The sequence below is a fragment of the Cyprinus carpio genome, chromosome A2 (genome assembly GCF_018340385.1).
Source record: "Cyprinus carpio isolate SPL01 chromosome A2, ASM1834038v1, whole genome shotgun sequence".
NCBI lineage: Eukaryota > Metazoa > Chordata > Actinopteri > Cypriniformes > Cyprinidae > Cyprinus > Cyprinus carpio.
The window spans coordinates 13,198,563-13,224,761 of record NC_056573.1 but is presented as its reverse complement, the minus strand read 5'-3'; the positions used below and the strand labels follow the sequence as shown (position 1 = coordinate 13,224,761).

Here is a 26,199-nt window from a genome sequence, read left to right as displayed (position 1 = left end):
AGATGTAGTCATATTGGTAACCTAAGCATCTGGTGTGCAGTGTGTGTACAAGTGTACAAAAACGCAGTACTATGGTAACACCTCAAAGCAGGGACCGAGGCAAAATGACTGTTACTCTTTATCTGATGCCGTGATATGATTTCATCTCTTACAGGTAACCTTGTACCTCTGTAGAATCATTTCAGGCTCTTTAGATTCAATAGGCCGGTACATTTATAGCCAGTTAAGGACACCAGCATATGGTCAGCCCTTAAATACACGTCATAGAGAAACCGCAATGTGGAAAAGTGTTTGGATGGGAGTATGAGGCATATGTTGTGAATTTCCTTTCGGCCTCATGCTGACGTCTGGCTTGAGGGAGGGGTGTCTGGGTTAGGTTGTGGTCCTCACACTTGCAAACAATCTCCTGTTTCTTAATTACTAAATTAAATTAATCATTTTCTCGTTAATCAATTCCATTCATCACTGGTTGACTGCTAATGAATTTAAATGGATCTATAAAGCAGTCATTGAGGACAAGGGTCGCTTGCATTCACAGAGGCTAATGGCTTTGTTCACGCCGTTGGACAGACAGTGGCAGCCAGCATGTTAATTGCTCTTATAAAAAAGCATGTCAATGCTTGCGTGATTGTCAGCTACTATGCTCTACGAGGTCGAACTGACAAACAAGTGCCCTGTACCGGGTGCATTCATTATGTACTGTATATTACTGTTCTTAGGTGATCCGCAGCTCACACTCAATACCTAAACAAATTCTTGACAAAATTATGTAATCATTTTGAAATTGGATGTCAAAATATCTTTTATGGATGCACCAATATTTAAACCTTGGCCGATATAAAAATGATGAAAGATGAAAATCTTTATAACTGATTACTGATTACTGACTATTTTGTCCATATATTAGATTAGATTAGATTCAACTTTATTGTCATTGCACAGGTAAGGTACAAGGCAACGAAACGCAGTTATCATCTAACCAGAAGTGCAATAAGCAGTAAGTACTGAATATACAGTGTCTACAATATGTTACAAATGTACATTAAATATACAAATAAGGCAGTATTATGGACATAATTTACAGATTTTAAATATTATCAGCATGATATACAGATAGGTGTGCTATGAACATACTATACAGATGGATTATGTATAAGTGTATGTACACTATTAGCAGCAACTATGAACAAATGTACATCATTTACACTAGTGCAATGGACTCAGTATTATGGATGAACAGACAGTAGTGCAAGTAATAAGTTTACTGTTTTTTGCTTGTTTGTAAATTACTAAATAAATCAGATGTGGTGATGAGGAGGGGTGAGGAGTCTGTGTGTGTGGTGTGGGGGGGCATTGGGGGGTGTCAGAGGGCAGAGTTCAGTAAGGAGACAGCTGTAGGGAAAAAGCTGTTCCTGAATCTGCTGGTCTGGTCAGGGTGAGAGGAGTCCTTAAGAATGCGAGCTCGACGTAGACAGCATATATATATGTACAGTACAGACCAAAAGTTTGGAAACATTACTATTTTTAATGTTTTTGAAAAAGGTTTCTTCTGCTCATCAAGCCTGCATTTATTTGATCAAAAATACAGAAAAAAAATGTAATATTGTGATATGTTATTACAATTGAAAATAATTGTTTTTAAATTTATTATACTTTAAATTATCATTTATTTCTGTGATGCAAAGCTGAATTTTTAGGATCATTATCACATGATCCTTTAGAAATCATTCTAATATAATGATTCATTATCAAAGTTGGAAACAGTTCTGCTGCTTAATATTTTTTCAGAACATGTGATACTTTTTTAGGATACTTTAATGAATAAAAATTAAAAAAAAAAAAAAAAAAGCTATGTTTTTAAAATATAAATATTTTGTAATAACAATATACACTACTGGTCAGTAATTTGGGGTCAGTGATTTTTTTTTCTTTCTTTTTTTTAAATAAAATCAATACTTTTATTCAGCAAGGATGTGTTAAATTGATAAAAAGTGATAGTAAAGAAAATATATTATTAGAATATATATTATTAGAATTTATTTTGAATAAATGCAGTTCTTTTTAACCTTTTATTCATCAAATATATTAGACAGCAGAACTGTTTCCAACACTCATAATAAATCAGAATATTAGAATGATTTCTAAATGATCATGTGATAGACTGGATGTTACATGTGACACTGAAGGCTGGAGTAATGATGCTGAAAATTCAGCTTTGCATCACAGGAATAAATTATTTTTTTTTAAGTATATTCAAATAGGAAAACTATTATTTTAAGTTGTAATAATATTTCACAATATTACTGTTTTTTCTGTAATTTTGATCAAATAAATGCAGGCTTGATGAGCAGAAGAGACTTCTTTCAAAAACATTAAAAACATTAAAAATAGTAATGTTTCCAAACTTTGGGTCTGTACTGTATATATATATATATATATATATATATATATATATATATATATATATATATATATATATATATATATATATGTATATATATATATATATATATATATATTACATAATTTTGTCAAGAATTTGTTTAGGTATTGAGTGTGAGCCACGGATCACCTAAGAACACTAATATACATAATGAATGCACCCGTACAGGGCACTTGTTTGTCAGTTCGACCTACATATCGATATATATATATATATATATATATATATATATATATATATTATATATATATATATATATATATATATATATATATATATATATATATATATATATATATATATATATATATATATAATCAGTTTAAATACTTAAAGTGAATTTAGGCTAATAACATTATAATGTACAGTGTAAAAAATGGTTATTCATTTTGAGATTTGCTAAAGATAATCTTAACAGCTATTGTTACTAAGGCAAGACAACCAAGGTGAAAATGGTATTTTATTTTATTTTTTGCAGTTTTTAAATTAACTTCTAAATTATAAAAATTCTATTTGTAGTTGAAATATATTAATTTACAAACTGCCTCTCATAACTCGTTTCATAACAGATTTATTGAAACATTAAATAATTAAGACATTTCTAACAGGTAAAGTAAAATATAATAGTCTAATATTTCACAAAATGCTCTTCTCTAGACTTCATTTATAGCACACTAACCAGCTGCGGTTGAAACACTGATTTTACATGAGCGTTTACATGAAGCATGTGATGTTCATTCATGTTTATTTCACATTAAAACTAGAAGTAAAGAGGAAGGAAAACTAGGATGCCGGGTGAATTCAAATCGCTGCCACTACTGTTTACAGTGCATGGAATGGTGCGCTGTGATTGGTTGAGCGGATGTATCGCATTCTGCAGAGAAGGGAGACTGGCATGTGTCATGGTTTGGAAAGATAGGGAGAAAACATGACAGAATAACACGGCTGATATCAAATTTTGCATAAAATTAAAAATTTACTTTTCAATAATGATCAGATACAATACTGATTTTGGCGGGAATTAAATTTATTTATTTATTTATTTTTCAATGGCTTTGGAACGTATATAAATTACAATATACGTATATATACTGTATATATAATGTTTTCTGTCCATTTCTATGAAACAACACATTATGAACAGCCAAAATCTCAAAATTGACCAGTGAATGAAAAATAATTTTGCCTGTAGTGTCTTGCCTTAAGTTTATCAATATTAACTTTATTATGTTGACATTACCTTTGCCATCATATAACGCGTACTTAAAGAAAATGAACATAAAAATGTCCAAAATCAACCAATACTAATAAATTATTTTAAAAATCTGCATATATATTGTGTATTCCTAACATCCCTCTTTGGTAATTGGTTTTATATGAACAAATCCAAGGCACTTACCAACAGGAGACATTTCGGGGACTTGAGCATTGTAAGGGCCATCCAGGAACTTGGGCTCATTGTCATTGATATCCTGCACTTTGATAACAAATTCAGACTCTGGTTCGACTGGCAGGTTGGTGGCACGGTCTCGGGCCTGAGCTCGCAGCGTGTAGTAGGGCTGTTCCTCCCGGTCCAGGCGTTTCGTGGCATGTATGTCGCCTGTGTTCTCATCGATGGTGAAAATAGAGGATGCACCTTCACCATTGAGCACATATTTTACTTTGCCCTCACCTTTGTCCACATCCGAATGAAGCTACAGGGAAAGAAGAAATAATAATAAAAAAAAAAACAAGTAATTCATATCTATTATAATTGTAACAGTTGTCTAGTTAGCGTAGTAATGAATAATGCCAGTAATTGTTTTTACTCGGGAGAAAGAGCTTCTGCAGCGCTTTAAATAATAAATGGGGATAAACCATCTCCAGCAGATTTGTGCAAGTCAACAAAAGGGTATGTACTGAATAAATGTCAAATCTCACAAGTTATTCTTCCTCACACATTTCAGAACACATGGGTGGATTTTTATTTTAATTTTTTTTTAATCCATCTTGTTAGAATATGGCTTGAGGTGCTGTTGCTGTAAGATACTTTTCCAGCTTAAAAAAAAAATAAAATCAAAACAAACGGCAGTGGGGAAATCTCAGAAATCTCACGGTCAGTTGTTCTGTCCTGAATGTTTAGTCAGATTTATGAGTGTACAGTTGTTTTGTGAGAAGCCTGACAATTATTGTTATTTTATATTAACCATTGTTTAAATAGTGCCAAAAATGCACATTCGTAATAAACCATAAAAACTGGCCAATTTAATTGACAGTCCAGAAATGTTCTCACGCCATTACCATTTTATGGCAACTGACTTGGTATTTCTGTCACCAGCAGTGAGTGATTTTATTTACTTGTTTATTTCTTGAAAGACTTTATTTCCCTCTCTGGGGGATTATAAGCCAAGTCCTTAGCTTTTCCTCCCTTTGCTTTTCTTTCCATTATATAAATCTAACATTTTTTGTCTTCAAAACCACATTTCTCAAGAGACTGGCTTTAACTGTGGAACAACACTTTCATGTACAGGATCTAGTAAATAAAGACAACTTATTTGCTTCATTTAAGCAGTCCTTTCATATCATAAGTCTTTATGATGCTGTTTTAAACAGACTCACAATGATTGGCTGGTGCATCATAGCTGCATTGCTTTCATGGGACAAAGTGAACCCACGACTGAATTTGGGAAGATGGCAAACAGTGTCCTGTGGTGTGACATGCTATAATTCATCTAAAACCATTTCAAACAGCATTATTCTAATGATTTTATATTACGCATGCAGTTTATGACCACATTCTCTATATGGAACTGTATTTTTAATTCATTTGTCGCACCACAGGACTGCAAAAAAAATAAAACAAAAAGCTCCCATCTAGTCACATCTGGTTTAGGTTGCCATTTACTTGCCAATAAAACAGCGCTGCTCCACATATGATGTCAGTTAATCAAAAATTACAATGGTTTCAGTGCAGGAACGGAGTGCGCTAATGACATTTGAGGCTAATTAATCAAAGTAAATGTGTGTTTGGATGTCAGTGCTGGCAATTCACCAAGGCCAACACCGGTCTGATGACTATTGTGTGGCTCGGCTCTGCATTTTTTTTTTAATGTTTATTCTGACCATAATTCACCATGATAATGGCTGCAGATCATTAGATTCTGTGTGCTCAGCTACACTGCCCCAGCTTGCAAACTCATCCAAACGGATTATGATAAATGTATATATCTTTTTATCTGAATAAAGCTGTCAAACGTATTACCATCAAACAACATTACATTAACAACATTAACAACATTTATAATGTTACAAAAGATTCCATTTTTAAAAAGTGCCATTCTTTCGAACTTTCTATTCAGCAATGAATCCTGAAAAAAAGTATCACTGTTTCCATCATAATATTAAGCAGGACAACATTAATAATAAGAAGCAATGTTTCTTGAGCACTGGAGTAACAACTGCTGAAAATTCAGCTTTGCCATCACAGGAATAAATAAAATTTTGAAATTTCTAATTATAGAAAACAGCAATTATATTTATAGTTAAATTAAACAGAATAAAAATGCATCTTACCGATAATGAACCTTTGAAGAGCAGTGTATATGCTAAAAATATAAATAAATAACACAATATAAAATTGATGTCTCATTCGGAAATACATCGATTTTTTTTTTCAAATCAATCTCTCTATGAGATGTCCCTCACCCTAATGCAAAATGCAACCAGCTACCAAGTAGCAAATCATGATTCATGTCTGACATAACTAAAACAAAAAAAAAAAAGAAGAAGAAAAAAAAAATCCCTTCAGTAAGGCCCACCCAAACTTTGTGTTTCAATAGGAAACAATGGCGGCTTGCTGGGGGAGGCAGAAATTTGAGGTGAAAATGGTAGGAGGACGATTTAATGTTAATAAAATTCCCAATTCATTTCAGTTCATGTCTCAGAATGTGTATTTTTTGTTTGTTATTTCACACTTGTAATACCATAACATGTTAATGAAGTTGGAAAGCGCTTCTTTTCTATCGCGAATGTGCCGAATTTGCTGATGTAATTACAACCGCTAAATGATAGAGAAGGGGAGGTGGAGGCCTGGGGAAAGCTAAGCTCTCATGCCTCCGTTGGTAAAAAAAAAAAAAAAAAAATAGCCAATCATCATTGAGTGTTCACTTTCAGCACTGATGAGTGTTGAGAAAGGAAACCTCGCAGAGGAGGCTAGCTTCTGGTATATCAACCAATCATCATAGAGACGTACAGTAAATTACGTGATATTAGTTTGAACGGCTCAGGCTGTGCTGATAATGTACCAAGTACTTATGATGAGTACCGATATTAAATATTTGAACACCAACAGATTTACCAAAGCTGTCATTCAAACAGTATATATACAAGTTAAAAATAAAGGAAGAACACGACTAAGCTGGATATAGGCTAACCTTACAGTAATCGGCTCTTTTAACACAGACTTTTAAGAAGGGCTGGATGTTTGCCTCAAGTGATAGGCCAGGTAAGTGAAATTATATTATCTTGCTGTGTGTGTGGCGTTTTCTTTACGTTTTCGGACTAATATCAAACAAAAAGCCATTTTAAAGTGGTTAAGCAAACAATAATAATAATAATAATCGGCAGGGATCACCAGACCAATAAAATTAGTGTGCCTCCTCTATTTTAAAACCCACGAGCCGCCACTGATAGGAAACACTACAACACAGGAAAGAAAACAACATTAGAACTTAAAACAACATTGGAATGTCTGTGCCAAGTATTTCAAATCAATATTATACATGTTTTCAGATAGCTCTCTGAGCACAGCTTATATGTTTGTGTCCGTGTGAATGTGAGGAAAACGTGAATCACTCTCCTATGCAGGAATGCAACCCTGAGGTCGTCTCTTGACTTAGTCCTCTATCTCTCAGCCTTTGGCTCTTTTCAGCTCAGAGAAAGAGATAAGAACCAAATAAGAAGTGGAGAGATGGAAAGACTAAAGTTGGCAAGTTAATGAGCTGCTGAGAACAAGATCAACAATCTAAACAGGAATGAGAGGAAGGAGGAACCGAGCCTGAGGAGGAAACTACTGGAGGAAGCCAGTTAGGACCGTGAAGTCTTGGGATGAGTGCTCACCTTTTCTCTCTCAGCCTTTATTTAAACCTGCTGGCAATCTTGCTGCCCCTAACAAACTGGCTGAGTCATGCTATGTCTGAGTGTGTAAATCAGCAATGTAGGTTGTTGTTGACGGAGATGATAGCACAACATAGCGTTTCCTTCATCTGGACGGGCACCAGTCTCACGCTGCCAACACATTCCACCACAATAAAGAAGATAAATGAAGAGTGTCATTACGTCCCTGTCATCTGTCTCTGGGAAACCAGCGAGCCCAATTACGTCGTGAGATTACAAACGCTGCCTGTTTTACACACGCTAATTTATGTTCATCTGTCTCATTCTTGGATCCTGCAGGGGTGCCCTTAATATGACGCTCTGTCTCTTACCCGCTCTCACTCCCTCCAAATACAGAAAGATTATGGATATGGCAAACGTGGAACTGCCTTGCCTGCCAGCGCACATCAATTACTTTCCTCACAATCCCACCTAATGAGAAACTTTCAAGCTGAAACGAACTTTGTAATAAATAACACAATTGATATGAATGCCATTACTTGAGTGATCGGCACTGGCGAGGCGTTCTCTCTGACTCTGACTTATTGTAAATTCTCCATAGCGATTCAGAATCTGTGACCAAAATCAAACAGCAAGATATATTACAGATGGTGCCTCCTTTAATTAGCTACATCTACTCAATCAAAGCAATGAACATGCATCTTGTCTTTTCTATATGATGTTGCCACATCATATAGATATATACAGAAATTACTATTTTTTTTATATGCACTGTACAAATACATACAAATAATACAAAATATTAAGCAGCAACATTTCATTTCAGATTGATAATAAATGTTTCTTGAGCACCAAATCAACATACAATAAAGACTTCAGAAATATCTTGTCAAAATACAGCTTGGCCATCACTGGAAATTATATATATATTAATCATAATAATTTTATATATATATATATATATATATATACAACAAAATAGAAACTTTTTAATAGTAAATCTCAATTTTTTTTTACTGTACTTTTGATTAAATAAATGCAGCCTTGTTGAGTATGAGAGACTTCTTTTAAAAACATTTTAAAAATCTAATTAACCACAAATCTTTCAAGTGGTATTATATAGAAGCAGTATGAACTGTATGGAGACTAATGCACATTTACCATGTTTTACCATGGTCCTTTGCCAAGAAATGCTGTAGATTCATACTAAATAATTGATGAAGGAAAGTTATAATTTGCAGTTAGTTTAATTAGTTTAACATTTGCAGGCTTATAACAGTCACAAAACAGCAAAATTTACTATTCATCATAAGAAATATCACAGTATCAGACCATAGCTTTTTACTACATACAGACCATAATTTATCTACCTTCTACAGTCATTATAAAAACCCCACAGTTAGACATTATGCAAGACCTGTGGTAAATTATCATAAAACAACTCTGAATGGAAACAGTAGGCCTGCTTTTCATGTTTCTAGTCGTATTAGCTTCAAGTACTGGATCAAACAACCTTCATACTTTCTGTCATTTCCTGGAGGAGAGGGTAACCTATTTTTTGCAGTGATAGCATGATTAGCATTGCTCTTTGAGGATGACTGTGCTCTGTTGCAGGCTGACAAGCAGGGGAAACTCCCACCACATCAAGGTTAGCACAGTGACTCAGCATCTGGTTTGTTTAAGATTCATCTACGAGTTTTCCACATGGCTGCTGGTTAGCATTACTGCAATTAGCTTTCATGCTTCATTAGACTAAAGCTAAGGGATTTAAGCCTATCTGATTAGACGCATTAAAATGCCATTATCTGTTTTGTATCATAATATTTTGTTGGCGAAAGCTACATTTTTAGTTTTTGGGAAAAGTTATTTTCATATAGTTAGAATGAAAAAAAGATATTATTCAAAATTGTTTTCAATGAAAAGCATGATTTCACCAAGTCCTTGTTGATCCTGGAACAACATTCCAATCAACCAATCAGAATTGAGATATAACTTTTCAGGAAATTTACATTTATGCATTTGGCAGATGCTTTTATCCAAAGCAGCTTACAGTGCATTCGGGCTATACATTTTTTAGCCATGTGTGTTCCCTGGGAATCAAACCCACGACCTTTTGCGCTGCTAACGTAATGCTCTACCACTGAGCCACAGGAACAAATTTCTGCTTTGGGCTTACAATCAAGGCTAGGTTCTTCTACACCCTTGTTAATCAGTTATCATTTCCCACTGATTTTAGGAATAAATTATGGGTAGGGTTAGGTTTAGGGGTAGGGATTGGGTTAAGTCTATATTTTTGGACAATCATGGTGATCCAGGATCATTAAAAGATGTTGATCCAGGAACATCAATCGAAAATCACGGCGACCGTCTTCAACATAAGTACCACCATGAGTGCTACGCAAAACTGTAGCTAGGTAATTGTTCAGGAAGGTTTTATTCATATCTTTGTCACCTTGGATTTACCCCCAAAACTTTAAGAGCCAAAAACAGCATTTGCATTTGTCTGCCATAAATGAATTGCAATGCAAAGAATGTGAGCTGTTGAGACAATCAGCTATGGGAGATTTTTTTATACCATAATTAACATGAACAGGAATGTGCAAATTATACATTAACAGGGCTCCATACTGCGACTAAATGATTGCATTTTTTACAAAACTATTTTTCTGTAAGTTTTGTTAGAGGTTGCAAGTTGCATAACTTTCTTTGATTATGGGCTGTGCACATAAGAAAAATCAAATGGCACACTTTTCAAAAGCGGAAAGAAAGAGTGCTAACTTTCTGAAGCATGTAGCATGGACCATTTATCAGTTCGGCCTAACAGACAGTGCAGCGCAAGCTCAGATTATGTGCTTGCAGATCGACCATGGAACATCACTATTAAACTGTGCTGCTATGTTCAGAGAGAAGCATTTGGATTTGGCACAAAGTTCTGTAACAAACCTGACATGTTTTGGTGATTAAAACTAATTTAAGTCCAAATGAAATGGTTCTGTCATTCTTAGTACCATTTTTGTGGAATAAACAAGTTAGAAGGCTGTTCAATCCACAAATAGCCAACATCTGTTATGGATTTACTGTACTAACACTAACTGTTACCATGGTATTTTGGCAAAAATGTGGTATATTCATAATTAATGTTGTTATATTATTAAGACATGTATGATGTATATTGTATTAAATGTATAACAGAGGTAAGGGAATATAATTTTAGTATTTTAGTTAGAAACGAAATATTTTGCAACAAAATGTCTGCATCCATCAATAATCAATAAATTACTAAGACACATTTAGATTGAGAAAGCTGCATTCACACGAATCAAACAAATCAAACTCTGATTCACATTCACAACAAAAGCTCTTAACACAAACCTTTAGCATAAAGGTCTGAAGTGAAGCATGTTACAAATTTGTCAGCTGTCATTAATCGCTGCGTAAGCACATAGACCTGCACAGTCTCATTAAAGCGACAGTTGCCTAAGAGATACCATTGGCTCACAGTTTAAAGGTGAAAGAAACCTAGCATGGGATTCTGCAGCTGTGCGTACACCAATGCTTTTTGTTTGCAACATCTAACTGCTAATGACAGAACTGAGATGTGCATTGTCTTCCCTGTGCCAAGCTCAAGTGATGTAACGTTTTCCAATGTCATTTTCCGTTGCTTTAAAACCATCTTACCACCCCGGGTAATCAAGAGCCGGGCTAAAATCCGGTCTATAATAAAGGAAACCAACTGAGTCTGAGGAAAGGCAGTCATTTGTACTTGATAGCTTTTTACATACTGGATCTATTTGCCAGTGCCTTTCAATACGTTCTCATGGTGTGGGATTCTTCCCCCTCTTGTAATATTTCACCTGAATCAACACCTGCAGAGTGCTATATAAATGCAAATCGTATTTTATTGTGTAGCCGAGCTGCTCTTCATCGAGGAAGTGCAAGCCACATCTCAGCCTTATTGTGGAAGATTCCTTATTCCCTGTCATTAGATTCAGTGGTGTCAGCTCATATCACTCTCCATATGAGAAAGACTCAGCCGGATTCTATTAAAAAGCACCTCTGTGACTAGACACCCTCAATGCCCACAGCCTTAATTATCTGAAAAGACACGATTCACTTTCTTCACCATCTCCATTTGTGCGCACTCAGGGAGCATATATGCGCACGCATGCACTCGCAAGGTTGGCACCAGAGCCCAGGAAGAGACTGCCAAACCAATGACTTTCATCTGCACTGATGACAAATGGCCATGGCATGGACCAGTACGGACTGGAAGCAGATGAAAAGCGGCCCATCTTCTCCAGTGCTGCATTTAATTACCCAGCATATGTTAGAAATCACTCCAGAGAGGATTTGGGGAACGCTTGTTGATCCACAACATGAAAAGAGCTCTTTCTTTTCTGTTTCATTTTGTTTAATTCAGTTTGCGCAAATCATTGATGTGGTGGGAGGGCCGGCACGACAGAGGGCACGTTTAATCTGCTCGGCCTGGCTGACGAAAAGCTTCCCAGTGGCCAGAAGGGGAGAGAAGTGTGGATCTCTCATCCTCGCCACGGGGTTACAGCAGCACTCCTGGTCTGCTTCTCATTAAGTGCGCATTTAGAAGGTGAGCTACGAGTTGTTTTTGGCAGGCTAGGAAAAAGGAAATGCAAATGGGCTGCGACGGAAGTCGGCCTGGGAACGCTCCCCCTCTCCCCCACCCTTGCTATTACACAGACTGCACCATCAAAGGATCCCCCCCCCCAATTAAGGCTGAATTCAAAGCATTTTTCTCTGGTGCACTCAGTGAGGCAGGCAGAACCTGATTGGGCATTCAATGCCCAGCTGAGGGATTCAAACCGACGGGCCCTGCACATCCTATGAAGCTCAAATACGGGAATGAGAGGACAGCAAGCAGCTGAGAGGCCTTGATACAGTGTGCCGGATAATCAGAGATGCATTCCTGTGATTCCGAACCAGAGGCAAGATTTTTAATTACGTGGCAGGATACAAGTCCAGGTAACTTAGTGCGATGGAACTATTAACGACATCGGACACTTGTTTATGCTTATTCTGAAGTGAACTCGCCTGGAAGTGCTGTAATGAATGTGTACTTTCAGTGGGGACACTGGGGTCATTTCTAATAATTGTTGATATTACTGAACTCACCCCGGAGACACGGATATGCATTATTCATTGCGCTCTCTTTGACATCCCTTGCGTTTGAGCATTTTATTCAAGCTGGACCTATCATATCCATATTCATCAGGCTGCAAAGAGGTCACCATGGGCAATAATCCCAGTCGCTAATGGTACGATATCAAAATGGCAAAGATATATTCATTAAATTCATTCTGGTATAATTTCGCAGATAATAACGGGTGAGCAGATTCGACTTTGGTATGTTCGACAACATATTTGGTTGAGGATAAGCCTCTCTGTTCGCTTCTCTGCTCTTTGTTCAGAGTAACAAAAAATCTTGTTTTCCAGCATTAATTGCAAGTGAGAGACAATCGATAAGCATAAAACCAAGAACAGAAAATGTTATTTCAAGTGTTGATTACAGACGGAAATTAAAAGTTTCTTATGCTTCCTGCAAAGTGTTTGAAGCCCAAAAAACAAAGATGTAAATGGCAAGATGTGTATGATGGAGATCGGTGATGTGAAAATGGCTTCAAAAGGTTCTTCTATTTTACTCTCTGGAAGCATCAAAGTCCTTCTTCAATCAGCCTGGAGTCTCAACATCAAATTTCTGCCTGGAAAGTGTGTTTATCTTATGTATATGAGAGCATACCGTATCTTTCAACTTTCTGCACAAACATAAAAATAGGCTTTTAGAAGTTTGGAGTATCATCAAGCCAACTGTTGCTGACAGGGTTTAGTCTCTGCTCACTGTTAAGGCAGGGTAAAAAGTTCAGAATAAACAACTTACGCCTATCTACCTTGTATGTAACATTTCTAACTTGTACAGTATGTAACATTATCATGATATGTTTTTGTAATATGCATGAAACTTGTGTTTTGAAGATAAAAAAAAAAAAAAAAAAAAAAAAAAAAAACTTTTGGGTCCAAAATTAATTACCTGAAATTTGGCCATTTTGAGATTTAACAATATAGTATAATATAGTGTAAAATTAAATTATGTAAAATAGGAGATAATTCAGCAATTATGCATACATATCATAATTTAATTACAATTAATAAAATATGTAGTAACATAAAATATGTAAGTACAAATCAACATATCAGTTTGCCAGCTGCCTGGATATCAGTATCAGTCATGAAAACACCCATCTCGGTCAACCACTAGTCATATCTTTATTGTTTTGCTGTTGATACCATGAAAAGGGGCATAGGCATAAAAAGAAAGAGAATATGAAAACGGTCTATAAGATCTCATGGTAAGTTGTTTGTGAGGACCCTGTCTTTTATGTCTGTATTATGCTACCCTTATCCTGATGAATAAGACCATCTTTCATGCTCACTAATGATCAAAGGATGGATGTCTACATAAAAGCCAAGAAAGGAGAACAAGCAGCCAGCCAATGACCATCTTACAGAATACATTCATCACTTGAGAAGCAAAAGATAAAAAATTTAAAAGAGAAACCAAGAGTAAAATGTTATTGCTCAGAGGTTGCTCTTAATGGAGTTCTCAGTTCTGCCTAATGAACTTTGTCTCAGATATTTCTCCCAGAATTACTTAAAAAAAAAGGAATCTAAGGAAGTCACAAATATTTCAGATGTTGACATATAACAAGAGTATAGAGTTATCAAATTAGGGCTATTTTCTCTGAAATTAATCTAAGAAGCAGGAAACCAAAGTAAAAATCTTTTTACAGTCCAGGAGAAACATCTGAGGGCTTAGAGAGATGTCATTTGAGGCTTCTTTTTCCTATGGGAAGACAGAGAGATAGGCCACCCCATACTGTACATTACTCCACTGATCATCATTCAGCGCGGGGGAAACATTTGTGTTCAGTCACTTCTCTTTTGCCCAGATCCCTCCGGCTAGGGTGAATTGGAGATGAGCCAAAATCTAATAAGGTTCAACCTGGCTGTCAGGGTTAGAGTGTGTGATGGTAGAGAGGTGTGTGTGTGTGTGTGTGTGTGTGTGTGTGTGTGTGTGTGTGTGTGTGTGTGTGTGTGTGTGTGTGTGTGTGTGTGTGTGTGTGTGTGTGTGTGTGATGTAGAGGCTGAGAGATAATGTATTGTATAAGCCAAGGATAGTAGAGCAGGTGGCATGCTGGAATATCTGGCTCATTATCTTTAAAATGGGAAAGTGTTTGGCTGTTTTCGCGTTTAGCATCGAGCTAACTACTTACAAGCCTGTGTGTATAAAGCAATCACATTGCTAGACTGGAGCCAATACATAAAAGAAAAGATGCTTCCTATTGTGACAATGCTTTTTTCCTCTTTGTGTGGCTCATTTACTGTAGCTCAGAGTATAACTATAAAATCCACATTGCATCAAAAAGATCTCATCATACGCTACATGATACATGAGTCTAATACATGAGACATTTATTAAACACATGATCATACACATGCCAAAGTGTTTTGATCAAACAATGCATCATGTATTCACAAGCTCTTCATGTTCATTTACACACTGACATTAATGTGAGGAAAACTGATGGCTTAAACACTTTAAAAGCCCAGACTGATTGAATAGTATACTGTACGTCAACCTCCATTTCCCAGTGCTTTAATTTAAGGTGTCTGAAAATGAATATAAGACAAAGCCTTTAAAATACCCTCAGAATAGGGGAGGTCGATATGGCAAAAATATCATATCGCAATGTTTTAATTAATTCACAGTATTATTTTTTTCCCAGGAACATCAGGATTTTATCATGATTCTTTGTCACGTTGGTTTTACTATTTTGCAAGTTGTCTGAGCAGTACAGCCAAACCTATTTCCCTATTTTAAAAACAAAGCCATACAAGGTAACAAAATATAAAATAAAAAGGAATGGCAAACATTTAGGCCAAAATGGGTGAAGATAAAATTTGTCATTATTTTATCTTTGTTATTAAGATACAAGAACAAAGATACATGATACAAATACACATTATATACAAATAAAACATACAGTGCTTTATTTTTCAGGGACAGTGGGTGTATTTAGCAGTAGCATTCAAGAAATTAATTTAATGAATAAATTTAAAAAATAATAATACATTGTATAAATTATACATTGATTCTTATTAAAGCAAATGTATTAAAGTTCTTCAGTCAAGAGCAGTGAATGATTTTTCTCTTTGTGTTTTATTAACATTAAAGAGATAGTTCACACAAAAATGAAAATTCTGTCATCATTTACTCATTCTCAAGTTCTTTTAAACCTGAATGAATTCCTGTATTCTGGTGAACATAAAATTTATTTTGAAAAATGTGGGTAACCAAACAGCTGGTCCACAGTGACTTTCCTAGTGTTTTTGTCTTCTTTTTTCTTTCTTTTTTTCTACTATCAAAGATAAGACCAGCAACTGGTTATTTACCCACATTCTTCAAAATATCTTCTTTTGTGTTCAGCACAAGAACTAAATTAATACAGGTTTGGGACCACATGAGAGTGAAATAATGACAGAATTTAACATTTTGCGTGATACCATCCCTTTGACAAGTGGTGGCATGTTAACTACAATTAGTCTGCTGTCAAGTCTGCAGGCACGCATCCGTTTTACTATCAGCTGTTTTCTTTTACTTTCAACATAACCAATCAGGCGCTGTTTGACAGGCTTTTTAGTGTGTGTGTGCTTCAGGTGTGCTTTCTCAGAAAAAGCGCACATCAGAACAGCAAGCAAATTAAATGTTTAACCGGCAAGGCTTTAAAGCACACACAAATAATGCACTTTTATGACTGCAAATAAGTGTAGTGTCCCGTGAGTGTAACTCTACAGCTGAGTTAACATTTGATGGGAATGTATGTCATGTTGTATTATTGAGATGGAGGCGCCAGAACTGAAACTGATAGAATGTGCACTGTAGCACGATACCATGATATTTCTTCAAAAGCAGATCGTTGAGACATTTAAATTCTCCACGATCAAAAATCGTGTTATTGCACACTCCTACCTTAGAGCAATGATATATGACTGATTCAAACATTCTTATAGGAAATAAGCAGGCAGAGCATCTGTTCTTCACACGTACTTCATTAAGAGTTTGACTGACACATTTTCACAAAGTATTACTAATCCTCATCATGGTAGAAACATGAGACGTGTGAGGTTTTTTTATGATTTCACTTGGCATTAATGAGAAGGAACACTTGCTAACTGGCTGATACATCACTGCTATCCCCAAACATCAGTTCAGAAAATGTGACAATCAAAGCTTTTAAACCTTATGTTCATGGCACATATATCAAAAGATTAAGCAAAATTGGATTCCTTATGATATGACTTCTTTAAAATTAAAATTATTAGCAAGGTCCCTGTATGCCAAGTGAATGCACAATAGCACACACTTGGTCATAGTCATGTTTAAACAGCATCACATGTTTAACAGAAACGGCAATCATGTGCGGCTGAGGCACAAGACTTTGCCAGACACTCCAGAGAAATAAGTCTGAGCGACTGGACAGCTGTAGAGGATTCTGGGCACCCCAAGTACATTATCTAAATAAACATGTCAGCTCAGTTAACAGGCAGCCACTGATTGAGATGTAAGACCCCGTTTACACCTGGTATTAAGATTCACTTCAGGTGATTTGTTTTGTGAAAAGAAAGTCCAAAACATTTTAAGATTGTGCCACTTCAACTACATTCAGAGGTGAGGTGATCGAAAATGTGACCACACTGTATCTGACTAAAAGTGGTTGAATGAGATGTAACACCACATTATGACAACAAGCAGAGCAAACAAGGTTTTAGTACAGAAAATGTACATGTCATTGGGTCTGGGTTAAAAAAATATCAACAAATATCCTCAAAAGAATGAAAAATATTACAGAATTACAATACTGAGTTGAAAGCAACTCAATGTTTTAGTATATTTCTCAGCCTTTTAATAATTCCTACATTTATGTGTTTCCCTTTTTTCACTTAATGAATTAAAAAAAGAAAGAGAATAATAATTAAATGATATCACTCAGCCCTATTTGTAATAATAAATGACCTCAGTGCACTTGATACATTTAAAATATTGGAGAAATTTAGCTTTACCTTGCCAACATAAAGAGGGTCATCTCCTGTATACTCCTCCAGGACGAAAAATTGGTTCCACACCCAGTTGCGCTTGTGTCTTTGAAGAGATGCACCCACACTAGTTCTGAGGGGCCTGAGGGAAGCTGGATGAAGGGGGATAGAATTCAGAGTCATCCCACAGCAGCCCATGTCCAGCTGGGCTAACAGCAACATAGTCATTACAGTCAGTCCAGTCCACACTGCAGAGCCGATCTGCATCATTTGGATGAAAGGATGAAAGTAAAAAAAAAAAAAAAGAAGGAAATAAAAAATACACTCCTCCGTATTGAAGAGGCACCAAAGATCTTGAGGCTAAGAGGTGGCTCCTAGGAAACTGTGCACCACCCTCAGCACTGGCGTGGGTAGCGGGACCGTCTGACTGGTGATTGATGGGAGAGACCACAGGAATGAACGATGATTGTAGCTGAAGCTCTCAAACCTGTGGTGAGAACAGACATCAGGGGGAGAGGTTGAAGAAAATCAGAGAGAGAGAAACAAGTCCAAGAAATATACAAAACCAGAGTCTGTCAGCACAGATGCAGGCTTGATTTACTGTCGTTTTTACAATACCACTTAAGACAACATGACTTTTGGCATTTCAGAGGTTGCAGTATGAGATGCTGGTGCAGGCAGAGGGCTACAGGTGAGCAAAACGGACATGTGGCTCTTTCCTTTGGATGGGTATTTGACAGCACTGCTGAAACAATAGCACATTAATCTTAAGGGCTGAAGGGAACCAAGGAGGGAGGGGGAACCAATAGAGGGATATAACTCCAATGCAAAGGTTTGGAGAAATAAAGCAAATATGATAATACCATCTCAAGTCCCATCAATGGAAAGAGTAGCTCCATTATCATACTCAGTTTATGCAAGACACCATATGGGTCAATGTCAAATTAAAATGTTTTTAAAAAAAATAATCCAGTTTAAAACACACATACTTTGTATTCATGTTGGTTTTATATGGTTTTGAAAAATGTTTAGACCATTTTCAAGAAAAAATAAATAAATTCTAAAGCCTAATGATAATGCCGTGGTCTAACCATTAAGTAAATTGTAATAACATATTTTCTTAATAATATCTTAATCATTAAAAAAAAAAGGTTTTAATATATTAGATATATTTTAAGGTGAATGATTTTATAGTCTGAATTATTTATATATACACACACACATATATATATATATATATATATATATATATATATATATATATATATATATATATATATATATATACTGTATGTGTGTGACCCTGGACCACAAAAACCAGTCTTAAGTCACTGGAGTATATTTGCAGCATTAAGTAAAAAAAAAACACTGTATGGGTCAAAATTATCGATTTTTCTTTTATGCCAAAAAACATTAGGATATTAAGAAAAGATCATGGTCCAAGAAGATTTTTTGTAAATATCCTAAAATAAATATATCAAAACTTAATTTTTGATTTGTAATATGCATTGCTAAGAACTTCATTTAGACAACTTTAAAGACGATTTTCTCAGTATTTTGATTTTTTTGCACCCTCAGATTCCAGATTTTCAAATAGTTGTAGCTCAGCCAAATATTGTTCTATCCTAACAAACCATACATCAATGGAAATCTTATTTATTCGGCTTTCTGATGATGTAGAAATCTCAATTTTAAAAAAAATTACACTTAAGACTGGTTTTGTGGTCCAGGGTCACATACAGGTGCTGGTCATATAATTAGAATATCATCAAAAAGTTGATTTATTTCACTAATTCCATTCAAAAAGTGAAAGTTGTATATTATATTCATTCATTACACACAGACTGATATACTTCAAATGTTTATTTCTTTTAATTTTGATGATTATAACTGACAACTAAGGAAAATCACAAATTCAGTATCTCAGAAAGTTAGAATATAACTTAAGACCAATACAAAGAAAGGATTTTTAGAAATCTTAGCCAACTAAAAAGTATAAAAATGAAAAGTATGAGCATGTACAGCACTCAATACTTAGTTGGGGCTCCTTTTGCCTGAATTTACTGCAGCAATGCGGCATGGCATGGAGTCGATCAGTCTGTGGCACTGCTCAGGTGTTATGAGATCCCAGGTTGCTCTGATAGTGGCCTTCAGCTCTTCTGCATTGTTGGGTCTGGCATATCGCATCTTCCTCTTCCCAATACCCCATAGATTTTCTTAAGGTTAAGGTCAGGCGAGTTTGCTGGCCAATTAAGAACAGGGATACCATTGTCCTTAAACCGGGTACTGGAAGCTTTGGCACTGTGTGCAGGTGCCAAGTCCTGTTGGAAAATGAAATCTGCATCTCCATAAAGTTGGTCAGCAGCAGGAAGCATGAAGTGCTCTAAAACTTCCTAGTATACGGCTGTGTTGACCTTGGACCTCAGAAAACACAGTGGACCAACACCAGCAGATGACATGGCATCGCAAACCATCACTGACTGTGGAAACTTTAAACTGGACCTCAAGAAATGTGGATTGTGTGCCTCTCCTCTCTTCCTCCAGACTCTGGGACCATAATATATAAAGGAAATGCAAATTTTACTTTCATCAGAGCACATAACTTTGGACTACTCAGCAGCAGTCCAGTCCTTTTTGAAGCGAGACGCTTCTGATGCTGTCTGTTGTTCAAGAGTGGCTTGACACAAGCAATGCGACAGCTGAAACCCATGTCTTGCATACGTCTTTGTGTAGTGGTTCTTGAAGCACTGACTCCAGCTGCAGTCCACTCTTTGTGAATCTCCCCCACATTTTTGAATGGGTTTTGTTTCACAATCCTCTCCAGGGTGCGGTTATCCCTATTGCTTGTACACTTTTCCCTCCCTTCGCCTCTCTATTAATGTGCTTGGACACAGAGCTCTGTGAACAGCCAGCCTCTTTTCCAATGACCTTTTGTGGCTTGCCCTACTTGTGCAAGGTGTCAATGGTCGTCTTTTGGACAACTGTCAATTCAGCAGTCTTCCCATGATTGTGAAGCCTACAGAACTAGACTGAGAGACCATTTAAAGGCTTTGCAGGTGTTTTTGAGTTAATTAACTGATTAGAGTGTGGCACCAGGTGTCTTCAATATTGAACCTTTTCACAAAATTCTAATTTTCTGAGATACTGAATTTGGGATTTTCCTTAGTTGTCAGTTATAAAAACCAAAATAAAATAAATAAACATTTGAAATATATCAGTCTGTGTGTAATGAATAAATATAATACAAGTTTCACTTTTTGAATGGAATTAGTGAAATAAATCAACTTTTTGATGATATTCTAATTATATGACCAGCACCTGTATATGGAAATTCATAGAAGTGGTGTTGTGTATCAGGTCATTATATGTATGAATTTCATTTTTCAAAGAAAAAAAAATCATGTCATTGAGACACAGCTTCTCAGTATATCACAAGTATGCTACAGTGTTAAATTATTCTTTATTTACCAGTCACTTTCCAATCCAATGTGACTTATGGTACTTTTGTACGGTCTAAAACTCACACTGGGGTTGGTTAAGTACTTTGCTCAAGAGCACAATGTCAGTGGCTCGTGAATGGCCCCATCTGGGGTTTGACCCTACAACCTCTAGCTTAAGAGCTGCTACTAAAAACTACAAAGCCTCACCACACCATAAAAGTGTGTTATGTTATGTGACACTGGATTTTTTATAGTGTATAAAAAACCCTCATGCTCCAAATTGCAATGGAGAACTACAATTTAAAAGTGTGCACTCTAAGTTGAAGTGACAAAATTCCAGGCACAAATTTCTCCTAAGGGGTCCCTGGAGCTTCTCGGTCCGAGGGAGCCTTTTAGGTGTTTCTAACATTCTTTTAAAGTCAAACACTTACAAGTCTGGAAAAAAATTGTTAAAAAGGGATTTGGGTAGAGCACATATACGTTCTCTAGAGAAATCTGTCCTTCCAGCAGTTCAAACCCACAGCAGCAGGATTCACGCCCCAACAGTTTATTTTGATGTTGAAGAGGATGTCGAAATCTCCAAGGAAATCCCTCATTGTCCGAAAAAAGATGAGATCTGACCTACTCTATACAAACAGATCAACTCCTATCTTGGGTTTAAAGTCCATGGCTATTTGAAACCTTGCAATTATTGCAGCATGTGCATAAGATTTATTATGATATTTCCTGCAGTTCAGATGGACTTCAAACAATGATGCAATGATTTGAAAGTGTTAAAGCATTACATTTATTAAAAAGTGTTGATGGTAATATAGGGTTTAAATAAAAGGTGTTAAACACATCTGAGACATTAAAGCAATATATGACAGATGCTGTAACTGTGCTAAATAATAGCATATTTGAAGCTAGGAATCTGAAGGTGAACAGAAGAGTAAATCACAAGGCATCCCTCAGGGAATCCATTCCCTCCTTGTATTCCCTTCGAGCTCAAAAGCACCAGCACTGCTGGAGGAGAACAGAACGTCTTGCGCTTTGCTTCAGAAGACCACAGTGCCAGGACCCCTCAGTGGGGAAAAGTCTCATCTAAAGCCTGTAATCTCTATCGTAAGCTTCACTTTATATGGGAATTACAAGTGCTTAGTGACTGATTAGATCTTTACGCGTCTGACTGAGTAGATTCAACAAAAGTTTTCAAAAATGGCTGACGGGTATCAAGAAAACACAGTTATGGCAAAATAATCCGCTACACGTCTCAATTATCTCAGCCCTCGAATAGTTTAATTGAAGTGCCACATGAAACCACTGTGAAATAAAAAGAGCTTCGAGTCTGGAATGCTTATAGTGTAGCGGAGAATAATAAAGAGAGCTGGAAGGTGATATGGATCATTTATCAAGCTGGCATTAAAACACAGCAAACAAGGACATAGGAAACAAGCCCTGGGATTTTTTGTTGTGTGTCTGAAGCAATATCTCAGGACATGTTTGCATTTCTCAAAATTGCTCAAATTGCTTTGGTCCCATACTATAAGTAAAAAACAAATTACATAACAGACAGAAATACCATCTGATTTTTCAGAAATTAATGTGAGGACATCATGTCACAGTCTTAGTTAGATCCTTTACAAAATCAACACAGCTAATGAACTGAATTGAATCAACACTGAACTGACATGAGCTGTATAATGACACTGTTGCTTTCTGTAGAGCTTGTTATAGCTGAATTTAACTCGATTTATAACTGATGAACTTTGCAACGTCAACACAGTTATTCAACTGATTCGAAACAATCCTGAATTAAATTAAATTAAATTAAATAATGACACCACAGAATGCATTAATGCCTGCCCAATTTTTTTTGCAGCGTTTGTCCTGTTTGTATTTTTCCAACTTTTTTTTCCTCATATAGAGTCCCATTTGAAAATCAAAGAAAAATACAGAGGTACAAGACTGTGTAAGTAACAGTTAGTGAAGGAAAAACTCAGAAAAACTTTCTGTACAGCATCATGTGTAATGTAGTTATTCTCCATGAATTTCACTGTTAAACATGATTATTTAAAAAAAAAAAATAAGTTGAAAAAATGCAAATAGATGAGAAAGCATATACCATTGATTAACAACATTGGAGCTCTTTAAAGGTTATGATTCAAAATATTTCATAATTGATGAATTTTACAACATTAACACTGTCCTGTTTATTAATGTGAAGCTGCTTTGAAACAATCTGTATTGGCACTATACATTTAAAAAAAATCTATGTGCTTTGCATTGGGATCCTTCCCAAACCCATTTTTGGTTTCATACGATATTTCAGCAATTTTTTAGACTAATCAAAAATGGATCATGACTAAAAAACGATTTACTGTACATTACAAGGCAACTATATGCCATGCTATGACTGTACTATATTTGTTCCTCTTTTCTTTCCAGCCCCCCACTAACATTTTTTCCTCGCCCGAATCTGCTCACTGCCGGGCTTGGCTGAGGCCCCGGACTATGTGTTCAGCACAGATCGCCCAAAATGGTCTGGGACAGGATGATGAAGTCTCATTAGCCCCCCATGCCATCTGACAAGAGGAGCTGAGGCTTCAGTGCAGACCGCCCTGTGAGAGAGCGCCCACAGCCACAGCCAGCGATTCAGCTCCAAAAACCCATCTCAGCACACTCTTTAGTCATAGCCCCCCTGCGGTGCAAGAGCGATTGTGGCACTCACCAGGGACGGTATGCTCCAACACAGAGCAAAGCAAGGCTCCTGGCATCTGGACATCAAACACAGCACAGTGCGGACTGGTAGCATATGGCCTTCTTATTATGGCTGCCCTTCGCTGTGCAGACTCTTGAGGGTGACTACGACAAGATTACGCAAGGATCTGGGCTGGATATGATTGCTTATGAGCAGGTTAGATGAAAATTCTAATAAAGAATAAATTTATAATATATTAAAAAACTATTTTCTTGCAGAGTTTCATTATATGCTTGGCAAAGAAAAAAAATATCCTGTTCATAAAATATTTTTGCAATAAGTTCTTTCTGTTTATGCACAAATCTGTCACTTAAATTCAAAAGGCCTGGGACAAAATTTGTATGGGTGGGCCGCCCCATGAGGTCATCCCTGAAAAATCTGCAGATTTCAAATTTTCGACACAGGCATACTGCACTTCTTATCTGATATACAATGTAATTGATTCTTTTTTCAAATATGTAACTAAAACAAAGATTCCTGAAATACTGTTTTAGTCTTTCTATTTCAACATTTCATGTTTAATTTAATATGTTACTTGCTGTTTCTTTGTCATTTATTGTGACGTGATTTTTTTTTTTTTTTTTTTTTTTTTTTTTTTTTTTTTTTTCAGTGTATAGCATGACTTGGCAAAACGTCATCAATCTCATACCATTTTTACACCAGTGGGTCCCATTTTCATAATTTGTCCTAGGGGGCCAAAAAACAAAAAGACAGCCATAGTCTACACCATATAAAATTTTACTGGGACCCCAACATTACAGCACAATATTTTTGGTCACCCCTCCCTGACGACAGCCCAGTTTATGCATGGGCACAAACTAAAGTGCCCAAACACGCCCAAAGCCAGAATTAATTTCTGGATATAAGCCACATCAAGTTGGCCTCACAGTTCACTCAACGCGCCACCTAGCGGCCGTCAGCTTGACATTACAAGCGACGTTTCCACTACGAGCCTCCGTGCTGTTGTTGGCATTGCAGTGGCGTTCTGACAGGGAGGTATTTGATATCGATACGGAGGTGTGAGGAAAATCTGCACCTCTGTACTTGTGATATCCGCTTTTGTTTTGCTATAACACTACGCACACAAAATAAAAACAAAAAACCTCTAACTCACACCGAAGTACTTTCACATCAAAAAGTCTTTCACAGTCGCACAGACGACAGTATTTGCATCACAAATGCGAGTCCCTGGCAAGGTCCCAAGCATTGCTCTTAGGACTGAGAAATTGTACTTCGTAGAGACTCGATTAATATGCTGACTGCCAGACCTTAACTTTTATAACATCACAGATGCTCCTGAGGGAAAAGCGCTGAATATTAAAGCATCACAGGCAGTGAGAGAAACTTTCAGATCTTAATGCTGACCACACTGTTCGACAATGTTTGAAAGTGCATAGCGCGTGAATATATTTGTTAACGTTAGATTAAATTTAAAAAGGTTTCGTTCATTTTTTTCAGATTTCTCTTTCCCTTATATTTCCTTATGCTATACTTTAATGCAAGTACGTTAAATTAAAGTAAGAAAAATCTGAAGTACATAAAAATAACAAATAATGTCATAATGGTATTGCCATTTCTCAACTTTTAGATTGCTATAATATGATTTTGTAGCTTCCTAATGTGTACACATGCACCGCAAATACACTCAGTACGTATTATTGCACCTCGGCAAACACCGCATAAATCAGACTCACCTTTTCCTTCTGGTCTTTCGCGTTTATAAATTGTAAATGTTCTTGTGAAAATGCAGAAGAATTCCGTCACGCCGCAGCCGTTCTAGACGCGCTCTTCCCGAATGAGTGAAGGAAACATATTCAGGAGCATCCTGCACTACAGGCGTCTTTCCCTCCGTTCCGCTCAATCACTGCGCTGCTCGCTCACACTCCGCGCGTCTACAATAAGCCCTATTGAGAAGCCACAGCTGCAGCGAACCTCAGCCAGGGGAGAGCACTGTGGAGAGACTCACAAAGGGACCACAACACTGTCGGCCATCCGTGAAGCATGCCTCGGGAGCCTCAGTCCCCACAAACTCTGGGAAAACAGTGGTTGCGCGCTACTTATTGTCTCTAGTGAAAGTGGCTGACAAAATGTACAAGTCTCTGTTAGTGTGCTACAGGAGCATCGCTCATCGGGGAAACGTTGCATTGAGGGGAGGTGCCGATGTCAGTCAGCGTATCCAAGGTGCCGTGGCGATTGTACTGTAGGATTCAAGGGGGGTTGTGCGCTGAGGGGCCAAAGTGTGCAGAGAGGGACCAAATTAAAACCTCGTCAAGATGATTCAATGTTCCTGAGAAGTGAGTTCAAGATCTTCATTTTTTACCAAGCTATTTAAAAAAAGACTAGTTGACAAACCTAAACTT

At 36.6% G+C, this 26,199-nt stretch overlaps 1 protein-coding gene across 1 annotated transcript in view; it reads right to left on the bottom strand.

Moving 5' to 3' along the window:
* Positions 1 to 25,980, bottom strand: part of cdh7a (cadherin 7a) — a 58,100-nt gene extending 32,120 nt beyond the window's left edge. Inside the window, exons 1-3 of the mRNA XM_042774050.1 lie at positions 25,534 to 25,980; positions 17,687 to 18,146; positions 3,843 to 4,137 (exon numbers count right to left, since the gene is read on the bottom strand). Coding sequence (XP_042629984.1) covers positions 3,843 to 4,137; positions 17,687 to 17,929 — 538 coding nt within the window. The 5' untranslated portion in view covers positions 17,930 to 18,146; positions 25,534 to 25,980. The remainder of the gene's footprint in view (positions 1 to 3,842; positions 4,138 to 17,686; positions 18,147 to 25,533) is intronic.
* Between the last annotated feature and the right edge of the window lie 219 nt (positions 25,981 to 26,199).